The following is a 20,695-nucleotide window of genomic DNA, read 5'->3' on the forward strand; positions in this document are numbered from 1 at the left end:
AACTGATTACAGTTACTTCTCAATTATGTCATTGCACAGTACAAATGATCATATAAGAATATAAAGAAGGATTGAGTGTATTTCAGTGTAACCTAAATAATAAATACTGGAGTGGTTTCTCTTTGTTGTATCAATTTTGTTATAGTGCATGAAATAACTTTATTATTGACAATTTCCCCCTGTGGATCAATAAAGTTACCTTCAATCCAATTGTGCATAAAGTCAAACAATCAAACAGGAATGTGATGAGATCCGATAAGGTCAAAATTACTTTTATTAGAAAGGTTAGTGAAGTAGCTATATCAGACAAGACATAAAAAACTGTTGCAGCATTCAACTCTTAGTAATTCTGTCAACATCAGATGTTCTACTCCATTGCTGCCATTTCAATTTCTCCTTTTGACGGCTCAATTTATTTTGACAGTCAATTACAAATGGTTTTCATACAAAAAAAATATTGATATGCTCCCACTTAAATGTTTAAAATGAATACTGCAATATTTTGGTCAAAAAGTAAAGTGATCGGTCTCACCTGCAAAGTCCATTTCTGTTTTGTTGTCTGTCATCTACAAAAAAGCACTCGTAATCTTTCCCCCTCTTGGAATGTGTTCATAACACTGATATCATTGTTAATTGCAACAAAACAAAAAAATCTTGTCACTTACTCTACTAATACCACTGTCAGCTATACAGTATCTACATACAGTATCACAGAACATCCATATATTTATAGATCCAAATTTGTTTTACATTAGACAACATGAACTATCCTCCTCTTCCATCTATGACTTAAGACATGGAAGGACAGTGGTCCATTCTCACTTTAACTTTTTAGTCAATTGTACTTTGCAGTAGAATGGTAGAACCCACCTGATTACTGTGTTCGCCATTTTGTTTTTCTGCATATAAATCTGGGCTTTCTCCAATAGATGGGAGTTTAGGACAAGCCAAGAAATGACCGGTCAAATCAGTCCTCTCAGAAAACCCACCACCAAAATCCTGTGCTTTGAATTAGGTCGTCCTCTGATTGGTTGAAGGTGATCCCATCACTGACAACTTAGTTTTGAATGATGGTTCTCATTACAGACATAAGTTTAAACAGTTTCAATAAGGAGAAATGCCAGACTGATACGTGAAGTTAAATATAACGGTGGACACAGCGATTAGGCTGGTTCTACCAGGCTAACTTTACAGAACATCCCAAAAACATAGTTTAAATCAACGCAAGTCTCTCTTCTGCCAATTAAGGTATGTGGTTCTGCCATGATTGAAGGTGATCTTTTTGAATGATTATTAAAGCTGGTTGCTTGATGAGGTACTGATTGGACTCAGAAGAGCAGGTTGACATCCATGTCCTCTGCAGAGGGGGAAAATGGAAAATCACAAAATATTACATCTTTACAATGCAGGGTCATACTATCAAACATGTGTGAAAGCACATGACCATGGTCCTTCTGTAAGCTACAGTAACGCAGCATTCATTCATTCACTCACATCTAACTACTACAACTATCACAGCGTTGGCAACATCATGTCAAGCCTCATTCTTTGGTCATTGAATTGCTTTCACTTTCTATAAGACTGCACACTCTTACCATCCTTGATGCCGAAGCAGTGGGCCCACTCCCTGAAGGACACCTGTTTGTCTTTGTCTGCATCACACTCCTGGAAGAAGCGGGAGGTACAATGCTCCATGGGGACCAATGGGACCCTCAGGGGGGCCAGCTCAGAGTGGGACAGGAACCTGGATAGGAACACCAGTGTCATTTTCATAAGCCTATGCAATGGAAAACGTTTTGAAACATTTTGGAACAGAAAACTAAAATAAGCGTCTCCCATTCTTCAAGTAGAGCTTCCCTGTTTCACTCCGTTTTATTCCATTGGGGGTTGAGTATGGGGAGTCTGACCCAAAACTAGAAACGATTCACACACAGTCTGAAGCTGTGCTTCCACTTTTGTTTCCCACTCTATGGGCCTTTAAGGTAAACTCAAATGTGAACGGTTCAGTTAAACTGATTCTTAATCACATATTAGATTCAGACCCACCATGTATCTGATTCACAAGTAATCTGAATCAGATTCACCAACATTACAATGAGAGCCGTAATCAGAATGTCTTCTGAAGATGAACAGCTACAAGTGAAGCTATTCACTCTTGAATCATATCAAAGACATATAACAACACTTCTTCAATATTATTTATGACTGTATCACTACTTGCTGATTTGACTGCAGGTATGACATAATCCATGATGTTTTACTGGCCTACTGCACTAGGCGGGTAACTTTTTACAGAAGCTCATAACCATTTCAATGAAAGCTTGGCGTAAGCAAGAGGCTCCGCAGGTTCTTTTTCATGATTATGACAACAACAACAACAACAAAATAATCTTTCTCCTGGAGTACTGTACCTGTCAGAAGGGTGCTGGTCCATCTGAGCGAACTGCCAGTGCACGGGATAGATGTACATGTTGTAGTTCTTCTCGAAGTCCTGGGCCAGCAACTCAATGGGGTGGTCGCCGGCATGGAGGCGCCTCTCACTCTCGTGGATCTTTCTCACCTGGGAGATTATTTATGGTCACACATGAATAATAAAATTGGATTGGATTGAATATGAATATGTGCTAACAAGATCGCAATTTGAAAATCAAGTGTAAGGCACTGGTGATTTTTGGGCTTTGAGATATATACTATTAATCATTAAGAATGCAGTTGGTTAAACTTCATAAAGCGCCTTTATATGAATATGAATTATTTTGAAAATATAAATAATGGAACTATCAATGAACTACTTCTAACCCCTTTATAGATGGTATGTCTAATGTAAAGTGTTACCCTCATATTTTAAGTTAAAGGGTGTCCATACAAGGTTTATTTTTCTCAACATTTTTTTTTTTTTAAATAAGATATTTACTCACTCTGATGCGTTGCTTGGGGGTGAGGAAGCCAGGGGACATGGAGTCATGTTCATAGAGCTGCAGCAAGACGTTCTTCAGCCAGTCGCGCATACGCAGAGGAAACTGGACCAGTTCGCCATTCATACACGGTGCGATGACTAACAGAGAGAGCAAGGTAGTGGAAGAAAGAGAGAGAGAGAGTGAGAAAGAGAGGAGGTGGAGAGGCAAGGTAAGATGAGAGAATTAAATAGAGAGTGAGAAACAGACGAGAATGAGAAAGAAAACGAAAGGGAGAGGAAGAAATTTAAAAAAGAAAAATGTGTTATACTGTAGTTATTTCAGATTGGCTACTGTATTGGTCAGAAACTGTAGAGGTGGTCTGACTATAGCTGTCTTACATTTGCAGGGTCCAGTGTAGTCCAGGTGAAGTCTATGGCCTCTCTTGCTGCCTTCCAGGTTGCACTTAGTGGCAAAGAGCTCACAGGATGTGTCGTAGGTGACATTGTTAGTTCCACAGACCTGCATGAAAGATACATTACATCATGTGTTATGGATTTAACAAATGAAATGCTTCAGCCAAAAATATTGTAGTGATCCTACTCTTGGTAAGAAACTAAGCATCACAGAGTTCCAATAGAGTTAACTCTATTGGGACGGAGGCTAGTGCACCTGTCTTGGGAACAGAGGCCTGCAGATACAATTCTAGCCAAAACCAACAGCTCCCCAACATTGTTAGAATATCATGTCAGGGTTGTACCTACCATTGCCAGATTCTTGGCATATTTCCTTCAAGTTTCCTCGAACTACAGATGTAGGATCAGAAAACGTATCCAAATCCTAACTTTTATAGCGGCATAGTTCTGTGGTACCGATCTTATCGATTTCTATTGCCCACAGTTCCTGTCCCTAATAGCAACTTTTCCCAAATGTGTTTAAAGGAATTCCTTTCATATTGTCTATGTTTATTGGACAGGATAGAAAGAAAGGAAGGAGTAGAGAGAGAAAGTGCTAGAGCAGTGGGTCAGATTCAACCCATGCTCGCAGCAGTACATACTGTATAGTACATATGCTCCAGAGGCAACGATTTAGAACTCTGAACCTCCCCCAGGCCACCCCAATGACCACTGTTCATACTCACATGGTCATAGTCAGTGACACTCTGTGGGCAGGCAGAAGGCTCCTGACACACGCACATAGGCTTCTTCTCCTCGTTGAGTTGGCAGGTCTTTCCACGTTTACAACGGAAGTTCTCACAAGGGTCTAAAAGAGAGAAAAAAATTGCCTAAACACACTCATGCCCTGTTCAGTGGAACATTGATGTGAAAACACTGTTGTTTCTTTTCTGCTAGATTCACTAAGTTATTGCATTTATACTTTGTTCATGTGTTATTCATGTTTTAATCAAGTCTTAATCATGATTAACAAGTATGTACTTTCCAGTGGTTATAGATGTCAATGGAAACACCAGCACTACCACCACAGTCATTACCCCCTGCATTCCATTGCCATTTGAGTTTGTACAGTGCTCGAATTCAACATGAGCTCGCTCATTGACCCCTTAATCCAGCGGAGGTCGAGAGGGGGTTTGTTTTGGTAGCGTGGCACTATTCTTATGGGGGTGTTAGTGAAAGGGCCCAGTCAGCAGATTCCTAGTGTGTATGTGTGTGTGTGTGCGTGCCTTGCTGAGATTGACACTTACCGGCAGCGGAGGCTTGGGGTCTGTATAAGCTGGCCGCCAAAGAGGGCCTGGCGCTGGGGTAGAGGTCCACTGTCGCCCTGATCTGGACCGGGTTCATTCCCACCAGAGGAGCCTGGGTAGGAAACAGAAGGTGAAATCACAATAGAGGTCAACAAACCACCCACAGATGTTAATAGATAAGATGTGGGCTGCATTTTAAATGACACCCTATTTCCTATACTGTATAGTACACTAATTTTGGGAAGCTCTGAGAATAGAGTAGATCCATCCATGGACCATCGGTTTAATTTCAAATAGGTCACTCCTTTATATAGGGGTTACATGGTTCAATGTAGGTTGACGTTTTAGGATGACATTGCATTATAGCTAATGGGCGATATGTGATGAGTGTTACCCATTTCCCTGCTCTTCTCCGCTTGGGCTTGTAGACAGCATTGTCAGTGGTGCGGTAGTGTTCCTTCTCCCCCTCATCCCCCTGGTGGTCTGGGACTCCCTCTGCTGGCGCGGCCTCATCCCTCTGTGGGGGGTGCTTCCTCACCCTCTGGTTCTTCCTCTGCTTCCTAGCTTTGCCTAGGGAGTGACTGGCGCTCTCGTTTATGTTCTTCTCCTCCTTCTCTTCTCCCCCTTCTACAGAAAGACGTGTCCCATCAAGATCCACACTGTTCTTTGTCTCTTGGAGTTCAGCGTCTGTGTCTCCGTCTTTTTTATTGTTCCCCTTTTCTTGGGAATCGTCCTTGAAACCTTTCTCCTGGTCCTTGCTTCCCTCTGGGAGTTTGAACTGGCCGAGCACTTCCTGGCTCTCAGAGGCCTCGGCGTCTTGTATGTCCTGCTGGGACTCATAGTCATCAGTGGCAGTGGGGATTTCGTCTTCCTTGCTAACTTGTCCTTCTTTCTCCTCCACCTTTGCCTCCTCTTCCTTATTTAAGAGGAGCTGGGCGTCTTCGGCGAGGGGTTTCCCTTCCTCAAGCTCAGTTTCCAGGGGCTGTGTGTTGTCACTGTCGCCTGCGTAGTCCAGATCCTCTGGAATCTCCGGCTCGGTGTTGCTGTACGTCTCTTCGACTTCAGCCTCTTGCTTTAATTCTCCGTCCCCGAACACAGGTTCCTCCTCTTCCTCTCCCTTCTCCTCATCCTCAACTGACTCCTCCTCATCCGCCGTCGCCTCCACCTTTTCTGCCTCTTTCTCTGCCTCCACATCCACCTCTTCCTCCACCTCTACCACCTCCTCATCCTCCTCCTCCTTTTCCAAGTCTCCCTCCGCTTCTTCCCCCTCCTCCTCTTCAGACTGTGTCTCCTCAGACTCGATCTTTCCCTCCTCCTCTTCTTCCTCCTCCTCCTCTTCCACCTCTTCTTCCTCTGACTCCCCCTGGAGGAGGTCCACCAGTGCCTTATCGCTCAGCAGGACAGGGGTGCTCCTCTCACCACTGTCAGACACCTCGAACACCCCTTCCTCATTGGAGGGACCCAGATTAGCATTAGCATTGTCCTCGTAGCTCATGTCCTCGTCTTCCTGATCCTGACTGCTAGACTCGAAGGTCATGAAAGTCGGCAAGACCTCCCCCTCATTGGCCTCATCTGGAACAACGTCCTTTAGCAGGAAGGGAAGTGTAAAAAGTCAATACAACTAAAAATGAAAGGTTTCTGGAAAAACGTTTTGTAAATATAACAAAAGATATAGCCTCTGGACAAACTTTTGCCATAAATGAAATAATAATACAATAATGAAAGGTATTCTCAAGTTCCTTGAGAATCCTTGTCAATGTATTCTGTTTTTATAGAGATGTATTTAAAATACAGGAGTTGGATGCACTTTACCTTGTCTTTAGCTGTGTGTGAGGACTTGGATAAAGCTTGATGTTTGTCGTGAGGTTTGCCTTTGACCTTGGGAATAGCAAGGAATTATTGATAAAATATCATTAGACTTGTGGTTATTCATTTATTTTATTAAAAAGCTGTTTCAAAAAGCAAGAGTGGATTTATCAGTACTTACAGACACAGCAAATGCTGAGGCCAATAGGCAAAGGAACAGTAAACGGTTCTTCATACCTATAATGACATCAAATTAAATGGCATATATTATTTATTAATATTTATAATTGAGTATAAAGTTTAAAGGACCAGTGCAGGCAAATTATTTTTTTTCTTCGTTGTGTATCATATTGAATACCACGAGTGGGACCTTTTATTTCTCAATCTAATTTGAGCTGATTTAATATTTTTCCATAGGCCTAACGGACACATGCTCAAACTTGTGCACTTTTAATAGACTGAAATTATCGAGATATCAAAGTGTCACCAACAAAAACTTAAACAGCAGGCCGGGCATTTTTCACATGCAAATAGCCATTTTTCGGGAAGTGCTCATGGCATGCCATTCCATGACAGCAGTATTTCTTTTTCAACAATATTTTGAAGCAATGGGCCTTATCAGTCCTCCTTGACAACAAAAATATAAACAACAGAGAAGGCTAATAAGTCCTTAGTTTTTGGCTTATGTTCAGGTAAAACTATTTATCTAATCAATATTTCCAAGTCATATGCTTGAAGATAAAGGGTATTTAATCAACTGAAATTACTAGCAATCTTACAGACTTTGTTTTTAATATAAAGATAGAGCCTAATCATATTATTATCTGTATTGAAGTAGGAAGCAATGGGTTAGAAACATACCTAGCCCATAAAGTAAATTGCAACATACATTTATGGCCAGCTAAACTCTAACATTGACTGACCCTGCTCTAGATAGGTGTTGTTCAATTGGTAATATTCCTTTGTGTCTTCTACTAATGCCTCTTAATAGGAAAGTAATCAGATTCTGTTACTGAGTTTGGGTAATCCAAAAGTTACATTATTGATACACTTTTGGACAGGTAATTAGTAACTTTAATGGGTTACATTTAGAAAGTAACCTACCAAACCATGTCAGTTCAACACAACTATGGAAAATTGAAATCCCGCCCCAAGCCGGCCCCAATGGATACCAACTGAAATGGCCCATGGCAGACCACCCAGACCTCCACCCGCAAGGTAGTCTTGGTATTGTGCACACCTTCTCCTGTCCCAGCTTTAAGCACACTGTGGGCTACACTGGGAGCAGTGACATCCAAGCTATAAAAACTCACAAAAGTGTGTGGTGATGCCCAACTTGCCGCAGCGCAAATATCCCCTACAGTCAATCCTTTAAATAATGCCCAAGACGCTGCCAGGCCCATGGTCGAATGGGCGCATACACCGCTAAGTAACCCTTATCACTTGCTGCTGTATGCCAGGGAGAAAACCTCCACAAGTCAGTAGGAGAGACGCTGCTTAGAGAGCGCCCTGCTACGAGCTGGATTAGCTAAACAGACAAAAAGCTGGTCACATAACCATTATCTCGGGTCCACTCAAAGTGCATGCATAAAGCTAGTACTGGACACAGAGCATGAAACCTCTGTTGCTCTTCAGAAGCAAAAGGAGGAGGTGAAAAGGGAAAATAGCTCAAAGGCTAAAGACGCGTAGGTCATAACCATGAAGGCCGCATTAGGACACAACGTCACCTTAGAGTCGCCAGGGGTGAACTAAGTACAGGAACCATGTACGGATAAGGTGTGGAGGCTCACAACACATTTAGCTAAGGCCAAAGCCATAAGCAGAGAGCTCTTGTAGGAGAGGATCTTCAGATCCACCAACTCCAGAGGCTCAAAGGGGGCACAATGCCTCCAAAACCAGAGCTAAATCCCATGTGGGCGCAATAGGTACAGCAAGGTCCAAGACCACTGGTGCGCAATATTTCCCAACGGGGCACTCAGGTCCCTCAGCGAGAAGAACCGCCAACACTGCGAGTTTTCTTGCGATGCGTAAAGATCTAGGAAGGCCCTGCCTAACCTCTCCCATATCTGGGCAACCACCCAGGGGTGTAGCCTCCACTAAACAGCCCACCAAACATGGGAGGAGGTGCCTAATTTGCAATAAAATGCAAATTATTTACTTAAAAATCATACAATGTGATTTTCTGGATTTTTGTTTTAGATTCCGTCTCTCACAGTTGAAGTGTACCTATGATAAAAATTACAAACCTCTACATGCTTTGTAAGTAGGAAAACCTGCATAATCGGCAGTGTATCAAATACTTGTTCTCCCCACTGTATGTATATACATATGTGTGTGTGTGTATTTATATTTACGTATGTAAAGTACCAGTCAAAAGTTTGGACACCTACTTATTCAAGAATCTTTCTTTATTTTTACTATGTTCTACATTGTAGAGTAATAGTGAAGACATCAAAACTATGAAATAACACATGGAATCATGTAGTAACCAAAAACGTGTTAAACAAATATATTTGAGATTTGAGATTTTTCAAAGTAGCTACCCTTTGCCTTGATGACAGCTTTACACACTCTTTACACACACTCACGATCAGCTCCTTTGTTTTGTCGACATTGAGTGAGCGGTTATTTTCCTGACACCACACTCCCAAGGCCTTCAACTCCTCTCTGTAGGCTGTCTCGTCATTGTTGGTAATCAGGCCTATTCCTGTTATGTTGTCTGCAAACTTGATGATTGAGTTGGTGGCGTGTGTGGCCACGCAGTCATGGGTGAACAGGGAGTACAGCAGGGGGCTGAGCACACACCCTTTTGGGTGGTGTTTAGGATCAGCGAAGTGGAGGTGTTGTTTCCTACCTTCACCAGCTGGGGGCAACCCGTCAGGAAGTCCAGGACCTAGTTGTACAGGGCGGGGTTCAGACCCAGAGCCCAGAGCTTAATGATGAGCTTGGAGGGTACTATGGTGTTGAATAGTGAGCTATAGTCAATGAACAGCATTCGTACATAAGTATTCCTCTTGTCCAGGTGGGATAGGGGAGTGTGCAGTGTGATGGCGATTGCATCGTCTGTGGATCTATTGGGGCGGTAAGCAAATTGGAGTGGGTCTAGGGTGTCAGGTAAAGTAGAGGTGATACGATCCTTAACTAGCCTCTCAAAGCACATCATGATGACAGAAGTGATTGTGACCGGGCGAAAGTCATTAAGTTCAGTTACCTTTGCTTTCTTGGGTACAGGAACAATGGTGGACATCTTGAAGCGAGTGGGGACAGCAGACTGGGATAGGGAGAGATTGAATATGTCCGTAAATGCTCTGAGGACGTGGCTAGGGATGCTGTCTGGGACTGCAGCCTTGCGAGGGTTAACACGCTTAAATGTCTTACTCACGTCGACCACAGAGAAGGAGAGCCCACAGTCCTTGGTAGCGGACCGCGTCGGTGGCACTGTGTTATCCTCAAAGCAGGCGAGGAAGGTGTTTAGTTTGTCTGGAAGCAAGACGCCGGCTTTAATAGTCACAGTGGGTACAACATCTCCTATATACTTCCTGATAAACTCAGTCATCGTATCTGTGTATTCGTCAATGTTATTCTCAGAGGCTACCCGGAACATATCCCAGTCTGTGTGATCAAAACAATCTTGAAGCTTGGAATCTGATTGGTCAGAACAGCATTGAATAGTCCTTAGCACGGGTACTTCTTTTTTGAGTTTATGCCTATAGGAAGGGAAGAGCAAAATGGAGTCGTGATTTGCCGAAGGGAGGGCAGGGGAGGGTCTTGTAGGCATTTCAAAGCTGAGTAGCAGTGGTCTAATGTTTTCTCAGAGCGAGTGCTACAGTCAATGTCTTGGTAGAACTTCAGTAGCGTTTTCCACAAATTTGCTTTGTTAAAATCCGCAGCTACAATAAATGTGGCCTCATGATATGTGGTTTCCAGTTTGCATAAAGTCCAGTACAGTTCTTTGAGAGACAGTTCTTTGAGTGCCGTCGTGGTATTGGCTTGAGGGGGAATATACACGGCTGTGATTATAACCGGAGAGAATACTCTTGGGAATAATACGGTCGGCATTTTATTTTAAGGTATTCTAGCTCGGGTGAACAAAAGGCCTGTATGTTATCACAATCACACCATGAGTGGTTAATCATGAAACATACACCCCCTCCTTTCTTCTTCCCGGAGAGTTCTTTATTCCTGTCTGCGCAATATACTGAGAACCCAGCTGGCTGTATGGACAAAGACAGTAGAGAGAGGGAGAAGAGAGAGAGAGAAGAGAAGAGAGAGAGAGAGAGAGAGAGAGAGAGAGAGAGAGAGAGAGAGAAGAGAGAGAGAGGAGAGAGAGAGGAGAGAGAGAGAGAGAGAGAGAGAGAGAGACATGTTTCTGTGAAACAGAGTATGTTACAATCCCTGATGTCTCTAGGGAAGGAGATTCTCGCCCTGAGCTCGTCTACTTTATTTTCCAGAGACTGAACATTAGCGAGGAATATACTCGAAAGCGGTGGATGGTGTGCATGCATCCTGAGTCGGACTAGAAGTCCACTCCGAATATCTCTTCTCTGTTAGCTGTGTTTTGGATCAGCCTCTGGAATCAGTTAAATTGCCCTGAGGGGTACGAACAAAGGATCCAATTCGGGAAAGTCGTATTCCCGGTTGTAATACTGGTGAGTTACTGGTGGTTTACTTCTTTAGTTCTTTCCGGCTGAATGTAATAACACAAAAAATGTCCTGGGCTAATAATGTAAGAAATAACACACACAAAAAACGAAATACCGCAAAGTTGCTTAGGAGCTAGAAGCAGAGCTTCCCGCTCTGTCGGCGTCATCTTGCAGCCTGTATCCTGACGTCACTGTTCACATGATCCAGGGCAACTCTGCGCATGCGCGACATTGGTCGGAGCAGGCAGTGAGTCTCCCGTAAAGTGCCATCTGAGGGGGCATTAATGCCCTCTCGTGGACTGGGATGGACTGGTTCTTTATTATTTCCACCACTCTCGACAGCCGCTTAGCCGGGAGGGCTCCGCCTGACTCCTTTCGGGAAGGTTCTCCACCGTCAGCCCCGAAGGGGAAAAGCACGCAGTGCCTCTTTCTGCTTATTTTTAGCCTAAAATCGGGCCGAACAACCCCGTAGGAGAAATATGCTCATCAAAGTACATCTATCTGTCCCTCTCTGGCACCTCCAAGAAAGTATTTTCCACCACAGTAGCTCCAATACATTTCCTGAGTGGCAGAACGGTGCACCGGGACATGGGCAGAATGAAATCTGCACAAGAGCTCTGTGTGGGGCTACCTGGCAGTCAAAGCTGCATCCAACTTCGCCAGCAGCTCGATCTGGTAGAACTGCATCATAGTTATGGACGAATGGGAATGTGGCTTGGACCAGGTTGCCGTCACTTCCTTGCTGAAATCTGTAAAAAGAGGCAGGTGGCGCTTGACTGCAGCAATCACAGGGGGCAGGTACAGATTTCTTCTGTGGTGGAGGAAGGTCACTTCTGCGAGGGAGGTTAATCACTAGCGTGAGGAGGTGGCTGCCCCTGAATGAAGTCCTCCTCATCAACCAAGAACCCTGCTGAGCCCGCCAGAGTTAACATGTCGTCATCCGAACCTTGGCCCAGTTAGTCACTATGGGAGACCGAATCAGCCCTGCTGGGAGGCTAGTTCTGCTCTGACCACAGCCCCAAATCCCTCCCACGTCCTGCAACTTGGCAGGTACCGGCATCCAGCACAGGAAGGTCGCCAATGTTAACCCCAACCTTTCTCAAGAATGCTACATGTCTATCCAAGGAGTTTGCATGCAGCTACTGGCAATGCGCACAAGAACTGATTCGAGTGAAGTCCTCCTCAGAGTGTTCCAAGCCGAACAGAAATCGTGAGTATTTTTGGGAGAAATGGTATAACCGCATGACTGGAGGCATGGTCGCAAACCCGAGCCCGGCTTTGCCTTCATCGTCTCTGTCCAATTTTTTGCCATCTTACTCATTGCTAAAGCAAATCGAAGAATAACAAAAGAAATTGTGACAATAAAACTCTAAGAAAAAATAATGAAGGGACAGTTTAGATGGCACAAAGTCAGATAGTTTCATGTTCCAATATAATTTTTTTGTAGAAGCGTGAATTGTTCTTGCTCACATCGAGTGAAGAGTGAAATAATTTAAGGAATGAATTCGAGCCACAGGGTTATCACCTGTGGAAGGGGGGGCTTTCAGAAAGGCACGGGTTTCATTAGCCTTGTCAGGCGTGATTTTAGTTCTTCAATCGAAGTCGCAAAAGTGAGTTGTGTTGTACCGAGAGTATCGACTGAAAGGGAACCCTTCCACTCAGACCACTCCCAAACATTCCTAGCAAAATTCTTGTTTGAGATATAGTTTTTTGCTTTTTTGTTTTGATAGTGAGATAAAAACAGCTGTTTTGGGCATTTAAAGCAGCAAAGTGTGATTAGTACATACATTTTTGTACTTTTATATTATTGTTATATACCCATTGATTCTTGAAGAATATAAAGTTATTAATGCCTTGTTTAATTGTCGTACCCCATCAGAACCTAAAATATTATATTTTATATATCTCATGGATGGTCAGTCCTTGCAGTCCTTGCATCCATAGCTCTGTCTATCTACCAGCCCCATCCCTCAGCTGTTTAAAAAATCAGTGGCCGGGTAAACGCTTTGTTATTGTTTGAACTGCAGACTGCCACTTTAATTATGGGTATAAATGGGCCATTCAAATTATTTTATCATACTGTATATCAAAGAAAGACATGAGGTTTGTCTACCTTGGTCTCTGATAAGGGCAATGACAAATCCCTTATTATGCAATCGTTCAAAACCAATGGACAAACCATTTCCTCCAACTTTAGAACATTTAAATCTTGAGACCCTTTTGGGCTCCCGAGTGGTGCAGCGGTCTAAGTCACTACATCTCAGTGCTAGAGGTGTCACTACAGCCCCTGGTTCAATTCCAGGCTGTTTCACCACCGGATGTCCCATATGGTGGTGCGCAATTGGCCCAGCGTTGTCTGGATTTGGCTGGTGTAGGCTGTCATTGTAAATAAGAATTTGTTCTTAAATGACTTGCCTAGTTAAATAAAGCTACAATTTTAAAATTAAACACCCTCCCACTCAGTTACCATAGTGTGAAACTCTCCCTTCAGAGATGCACCCCTCTCTCAAAAAGTCACATTGAGAGTTCAGTGGACGCTAAAGCAAACATCAGAAGCTACTAGACAGGAAAGAGAGTCGACTAAGTCCACAAACTTTTTGTCCCTGGGTTTGGAGACAATGCAGGGGGGTGGGGGGGAGATATTGCATGCCAAAAATGATAAATCACTTGGAAGAGATTGAAACAGGATGATTCTGTTTTAGCCTAATGGTATAAATATCACGTGAATGTTGTCTTTGTCGGTTTTACTAGCTACATAAATTAATGGGATTACTCATTGGTCAAACTTTGTAGAGCTTTTAAAGTATGAACAAAATTGTTTGTTTTTTACCCAGTAATTTCATGAAATGCTCTCTAAAGCATGCACGCTAATGTCAAATCTGAGTCATAGACATCTAAAAAGTCCATAACATCTAAAACAATCCTGCAGTAGCACCCTATGCAACACAATGGGGCCAAAAAATACACATCTGAGCAGATTGATTTAGCAGTAAACAAAACACAAAATCACTCTTCTCATATATATCCACCACATCCCCAGTATCAATTTTCTCAATAAGACAATAAATACATTTAGAGGGATTTGATTTTGTGACAACAAAATGCGTCTTCAAGGAATTATAATAAAATTATAATTATAATAAATTATAATTATAATTTCAAGTGGATGTAGCCAAGAGAGAAGAAGTAAAAGTTGTTACCTGATGTTGACAGCTGCAAGGAGAGGTTTGAGACTGGGTCACACAGACGCAGACCTCACATACACACACAATGTACTATCTCACCCAAGAAAGTGCACACACTGTCTCTCGCACACTGACGCTTCGTCCAGCAACACACACACCATACCTCTCAGGGTCTTTTGTGCCTTCTGTGTCAAGGGAAACAGTGGACAGTGGACAGTGGACTACAGCAGAGGAGACAGTCAACTGAGTATAGCCAAGCAGGGAAGCGAGAGAGAGAGCCTATTCAATCAAACCCGTATTGCGGAAGTTTACGCACTAGCTCTTATTTCCTATGGTCAACTAAAATCACCCAAAATGGTTTACAATCACAAGGATGGATGATACACTGATGCGTGAACCACAGGAGGCCGGTGGCACCTTAAAAAGGGGAGGATGGGCTCATAGTAATGTCTGGAACAGAGTCAATGGAATGGTATTGGACACATCAAACAGATGGTTGCCATGTGTTTGATACACTACATGATCAAATGTACGTGGACACCTGCTCGTCAAACATCTCATTCCAAAATAATGGGAAATAATATGGAGTTGGTCCCCTGTTTATTGCTATAACAGCCTCCACTCCTCTGGGAAGGCTTTCCACTAGATGTTGGAACATTGCTGCGGGGACTGGCTTCCATTCAGCCACAAGATCATTAGTGAGGTCGGAAACTGATGTTGAGCTATTAGGCCTGGCTCGCAGTCGGCATTCGAATTAATCACAAAGGTGTTCGATGGAATCGTCTAGAATGTCACTGAATACTGTAGCGTTAAGATTTCCCTTCAATGGAACCAACGGACCTCGGCCAAACAATGAAAAACAGCCCCAGACCATTATTCCTCCTTCACTAAACTTTACAGTTGGTACTATGTATTGGGGCAGGTAGCATACTCCTGGCATCCACCAAATCCAGATTCTTCGGTCGGACTGCCAGATGGTGAAGTGAGATTCTTCACTCCAGAGAATGGTTTCCACTGCTTCAGAGTCCAATGGCATTTTGCATGGTGTTCTTAGGCTTGTGTGCGGCTGCTCAGACATGGAAACCCATTTCATGAAGCTCTCGACAAACAGTTATTTTGCTGATGTTGCTTCCAGGGGTGTTTGGAACTCAATAATGAGTGTTGAAACCTAGGACAGACAATTTTTACGTGCTACGTGCTTCAGCACCCTGCGTTCCGGCTCTGTGAGCTTGTGGCCTACCACTTTGCAGCTGAGCTGTTGTTGCTCCTTAGAGGTTTCCACTTCACTAACAGCACTTACATTTGACCGTGGCAGCTCTAGCAGGGCAGAAATTTGACGAACTGACTTGTTGGAAAGGTAGCATTCTGACGGTGCCACGTTGAAAGTCACTGAGCTCTTCAGTAAGGCAATTCTACTGCCAATGTTTGTCTATGGAGATTGCATGGCTGTGTGCTCGACTTTATAACCTGTCAGCAATGGGTGTGGCTGAAATAGCCGAATCCACTAATTTGAAAGGGGGGCCACATACTTTGCTATACATAGTGTACCATTCCATTCCAGTTATTATTATGAGTCATCCTTCCCTCAGCAGCTTCCTGTGGGGTGAACATACATAAGCATTGTGTTATGTAGTAGGTGGGTAAGAGGGGTAGGCCACAGTCAGGGCCAGATTAATGCAGGGGTTTACCGGGAATGAAGCCCCTCTGCCCAGGAGACAGCAAAATATATATGTATATATATATACAGTATACAGTTGAAGTCGGAAGTCGGAAGTCGGAAGTTTACATACACTTAGGTTGTAGTCATTAAAACTCGTTTTTCAACCACTCCACAAATTTCTTGTTAAACTATAGTTTTGGCAAGTCGGTTAGGACATCTACTTTGTGCATGACACAAGTAATTCTTCCAACAATTGTGTACAGACAGATTATTTCACTTAAAACTCACTTTATCACAATTCCAGTGGGTCAAAAGTTTACATACACGAAGTTGACTGTGCCTTTAAACAGCTTGGAGAATACCAGAAAATTATGTCATGGCTTTAGAAGCTTCTGATATGCTAATTGACATCATTTGAGTCAATTGGAGGTATACCTGTGGATGTATTTCAAGGCCTACCTTCAAACTCAGTGCCTCTTTGCTTGACATCATGGGAAAATCAAAAGAAATCCGCCAAGACCTCAGAAAAAACATTGTAGACCTCCACAGGTCTGGTTCATCCTTGGGAGCATTTTCGAAACGCCTGAAGGTACCACGTTCATCTGTACAAACAATAGTATGCAAGTATAAACACCATGGGACCACACAGCCATCATACCGCTCAGGAAGGAGACGCGTTCGTCTCCTAGAGATGAACGTACTTTGGTGCAAAAAGTGCAAATCAATCCCAGAATCCAGAACAACAGCAAAGGACCTTGTGAAGATGCTGAGGAAACAGGTCAAAATTAATATATACACATTAAAACGAGTCCTATATCAACATAACCTGAAGAAGCCACTGCTCCAAAACCTCCATAAAAAAGACAGACTATGGTTTTCAACTGCACAAGGACAAAGATTGTACTTTTTGGAGAAATTTCCTCTGGTCTGATAGAAAAAAATAGAACTGTTTGGCCATAATGACCGTCGTTATGTTTGGAGGAAAAGGGGAGGCTTGCAAGCGAAGAACACCATCACTACCGCGAAGCACAGGGGTGGCATCATCATGTTGTGGGGTGCTTTGCTGCGGGAGGGACTGGTGCAATTACAAAATAGATAGCATCTCTAGGAAGTAAAATTAGGTGGATTATATTGAAGCAACATCTAAGACATCAGTCGAAAGTTAAAGCTTGGTCGCAAATGGATGTTCCAAGTGGACAATGACCCCAAGCACAAAGTTGTGGCAAAATGGCTTAAGGACAACAAAGTCAAGGTATAGGAGTGGCCATCACAAAAGCCCTGACGTCAATCCTAAAGACAATTTGTGGGCAGAACTGAAAAAGCGTGTGCGAGCAAGGAGGCCTACAAACCTGACTCAGTTACACCAGCTCTGTCAGGAGGAATGGGCAAAATTCACCCAATTTATTGTGGGAAGCTTGTGGAAGGCTTCCCAAAACGTTTGACCCAAGTTAAACAATTAAAGGCAATGCTACCAAATACTAATTGAGTGTATGTAAACTTCTGACCACTGGGAATGTGATGAAAGAAAATAAAATCTGAAATAAATCATTCTCTCTACTATATTTCTGACCTTTCACTTTCTTAAATAAAGTGGTGTCCTAACTTCCCCTAAGACGAGGAATTTTTACTAGGATTAAATGTCAGGAATTGTGAAAAACTGAGTTGAAATGTATTTGCCTAAGGTGTATGTAACTTCCGACTTCAACTGTATATAATTATATTTTTTTTTACTGCAACTGCCACCACAGCGGGACTCAATGCCACTCTCATGAGTGTAAGACAGCCTGTTGCTGCTAATTATTAGATGGGGGGAGGGGGGGGTAGTTGGGGGGCCACGTGGGTAACTGGGGGTCCAGCCTTGATTGGGTAACTTATTAATAAAAAGTCTTAAAAATAAACTTCAAAATAAGTACAAGATGATGGTCAATTGTGTGAGTCAAGTGTCATTCATAATCCAATCAGAAATCTGTTTACCAAGTATGCATATGACATCTTGCTAGCTAGCCTGCCTACTGAAATGTGGGGGAAAGTGATAGTGGCTGAGTGGGGCCAGAAAATAAAATGACAGAAAATAAATCACAGCACGAGCAACAACTTAAACAAACAATACACAAACTGACAGGTTCTTTTTCTGACACATATAAGACACAACCCGAAATGCCTGCAATCAAGCATATGAGAGATCAACCCATTGGCAGAGTAGGTGCCTGCACTGCACATATTCTGAATTTGGTTGGGGTAAATACTGTAAACTGCTGCCTTGACACAGATTTGTTTTTCACGCTTGTGCAGTCAATATTTAACTTTTGCCCCAATCCACTTGGCGATGGCAGATTGTTACATCAGGTTTCAACCAAATGAAAACAGTTGAATTGAAACCCACAAAACTCTTTCTGGTATGAGATGGCGTAGCAGTCGGACGAGTCTTTGTTTTGTTCTGTCCTGTGTAATAGTCTTCGTATTTTTCGTATACATTTCGTATATATTTTAATTTCACTTTCCATCTAGGAACTGAATATACATTCCTACATTCCGCCTCACCCAATGTGGTACGACCTGCCTATTTTTTTATACTTTAGAACCGTAACCCCAATCAGAAGCTAGCCAGATAACTAGCTACTAGCTAGTAGTCAGTTAGCCACTGCTGCGGTCTTCACCCTCAACTCGGACACAGCCAGCTTCAATACGGGCCAATACCTGCCAGTCTGCAAGCGCATATCAACCCAGAGCATATAGGACTGCTTTTTCTCTACCACTCACCGGATTCCTGACGCAAGCTTGGACAATTACACGTATCATCACAGCTAGCTAGCTGCAACGAGTGGCTACTACTGGCTAACACCTCTGTCCCGAAGCAAGCACCAGTTAGCCCTGAGCTAGCCTCGAGCTAGGCCCATCTGCCGGCTAGCTGAAGAGTCTACCAGCGAATTCTGGGGTACAATACCAGCTACAAGCTAATTTAGCCATTTTTTTGCCGCTGCTAGTAGCTTTACCTTCTGCACAGACACCAGCCCTGTTATTAGCCTGGTATTACTCACCAATTTCCAGCATCGGACTGTCTCTCGACAAAAACGCCGGATTCCTGCCGTAATCCTGAGCACACTGCTTCTGATTTCACAGCTAGCTTGCGGCTAGCGCAGCACGCCACTGCCACGAAGCTAGCACCATTAGCAACACAATTCTACAATTCACACCTCTCTTTCGCCATCGCCATCTGGCTTGGATTCTCTGTCGACACGACCACGTCTGAGAGACCCCTCCGTCTGAGCAGACCACCCCCCGGGCTACTAATTAGGCTAGTTATGCCCACTGCACTGAGGCTAGTAACACGGTCACCACCGATAAATCCGTGATAATCGAAGACTTCAACAAGCATTTCTCAATGGCTGCCATGCTTTCTCTGGCGACTCCAACCTTGGCCAACAGCCCCGCCCCCCCGCTGCTACTCGCCCAAGCCTCCCCAGCTTCTCCTTTACCCAAATCCAGATAGCAGATGTTCTGAAAGAGCTGAAAAACCTGGACCCATACAAATCAGCTGGCTTGACAATCTGGACCCCCTATTTCTGAAACTGTCCGCCGCATTGTCCACCCCTATCACCAGCCTGTTCAACCTCTCTTCGTTCATCTGAGATCCCCAAGGATTGGAAAGCTGCCGCGGTCATCCCCCTCTTCAAAGGGGGAGACACCCTGGACCCAAACTGTTACAGACCTATATCCATCTGCCCTGCCTATCTAAGGTCTTCGAAAGCCAAGTCAACAAACAGATCACTGACCATCTCGAATCCCACCGTACCTTCTCCGCTGTGCAATCCGGTTTCCGAGCCGGTCATGGGTGCACCTCAGCCACGCTCAAGGTACTAAACGATATCATAACCGCCATCGATAAAAGACATTACTGTGCAGCCGTCTTCATCGACCTGGCCAAGGCTTTCGACTCTGTCAATCACCATTTCTTATCGGCAGACTCAGTAGCCTCGGTTTTTCTAATGACTGCCTTGCCTGGTTCACCAACTACTTTGCAGACAGAGTTCGTGTGTCAAATCGGAGGCATGTTGTCCGGTCCTCTGGAAGTCCTATGGGGTACCACAGGGTTCAATTCTCGGGCGACTCTTTTTCTCTGTATACATCAATGATGTTGCTCTTGCTGCGGGCGATTCCCTGATCCACTCTACGCAGACGCACCATTCTATATACTTCGGCCTTCCTTGGACACTGTGCTATTCTAACCTCCAAACGAGCTTCAATGCCATACAAACACTCCTTCCGTGGCCTCCAACTGCTCTAAACGCTAGTAAAACCAAAATGCATGCTTTTCAACGTTCGCTGCCTGCACCCGCACGCCGACTAGCATCACACCCTGGACGGTTCCGACCTAGAATATGTGGCCATCTATAAGTACTAGGTGTCTGCGTTAGACTGCAAACTCTCCTTCCAGACTCATATCAAACATCTCCAATCCAAAAGCAAAGCAAGAATCGCTTTCTATTCCGCACAAGCCTCCTTCACTCACGCCGCCAAACTTACCCTAGTAAAACTGACTATCCTACACGATCCTCGACTTCGGCGATGTCATCTACAAAATAGCTTCCACATACTCTACTCAGCAAACTGGATGCAGTTTATCACAGTGCCATTCGTTTTGTTACTAAGCACTTATACGACCCACCACTGCGACCTGTATGCCTAGTCGGGCTGGCCTCGCTACATGTTCGTCGTCAGACCCACTGGCTCCAGGTCATTACAAGGCTATGCTAGGTAAGTGCCGCCTTATCTCAGTTCACTGGTCACGATGGCTACCACCCCCC

The 20,695-nt window shown here is 43.8% G+C and overlaps 2 protein-coding genes across 3 annotated transcripts in view; one reads left to right on the forward strand and one right to left on the reverse strand.

Annotated features, from left to right (window-relative positions):
- Nucleotides 1-256: 256 nt before the first annotated feature.
- On the reverse strand, nucleotides 257-14,565 carry LOC112068557 (SPARC-like protein 1). Of its 2 annotated transcripts, none has more exons than XM_070438196.1 (11): nucleotides 14,394-14,565; nucleotides 6,584-6,639; nucleotides 6,409-6,474; nucleotides 4,991-6,181; nucleotides 4,597-4,708; nucleotides 4,036-4,157; nucleotides 3,296-3,416; nucleotides 2,919-3,055; nucleotides 2,412-2,560; nucleotides 1,596-1,744; nucleotides 257-1,357 (listed from the first exon to the last, which is right to left on the reverse strand). In XM_070438196.1, exons 2-11 carry the CDS (start codon nucleotides 6,635-6,637, stop codon nucleotides 1,329-1,331), a joined length of 2,130 nt encoding a protein of 709 aa, XP_070294297.1. In that variant the 5' UTR covers nucleotides 6,638-6,639; nucleotides 14,394-14,565; the 3' UTR covers nucleotides 257-1,328. The 2 variants fall into 2 exon arrangements, with proteins under 2 accessions (XP_070294297.1, XP_023991487.1); XM_024135719.2 differs by lacking the exon at nucleotides 14,394-14,565 and adding an exon at nucleotides 14,246-14,387.
- Nucleotides 12,120-20,695, forward strand: part of scpp1 (secretory calcium-binding phosphoprotein 1) — a 28,416-nt gene continuing 19,840 nt past the window's right edge. Inside the window, exon 1 of the mRNA XM_024135698.2 lies at nucleotides 12,120-12,255. Coding sequence (XP_023991466.1) covers nucleotides 12,158-12,255 — 98 coding nt within the window. The 5' untranslated portion in view covers nucleotides 12,120-12,157. The remainder of the gene's footprint in view (nucleotides 12,256-20,695) is intronic.

Source organism: Salvelinus sp. IW2-2015, unplaced genomic scaffold (assembly GCF_002910315.2).
Source record: "Salvelinus sp. IW2-2015 unplaced genomic scaffold, ASM291031v2 Un_scaffold563, whole genome shotgun sequence".
Classification (NCBI taxonomy): domain Eukaryota; kingdom Metazoa; phylum Chordata; class Actinopteri; order Salmoniformes; family Salmonidae; genus Salvelinus; species Salvelinus sp. IW2-2015.

Excerpts from the sequence above, each read along its gene's own strand:
- LOC112068557 (XM_070438196.1), bottom strand. The coding sequence starts at position 6,637 with ATGAAGAACCGTTTACTGTTCCTTTGCCTATTGGCCTCAGCATTTGCT. Across the intron at positions 2,561-2,918 it reads CCCCCAAGCAACGCATCAGA|GTGAGAAAGATCCACGAGAG; the intron begins GTGAGTAAATAT and ends ATAATCTCCCAG. Across the intron at positions 1,358-1,595 it reads CTGCTTCGGCATCAAGGATG|AGGACATGGATGTCAACCTG; the intron begins GTAAGAGTGTGC and ends CCCCCTCTGCAG.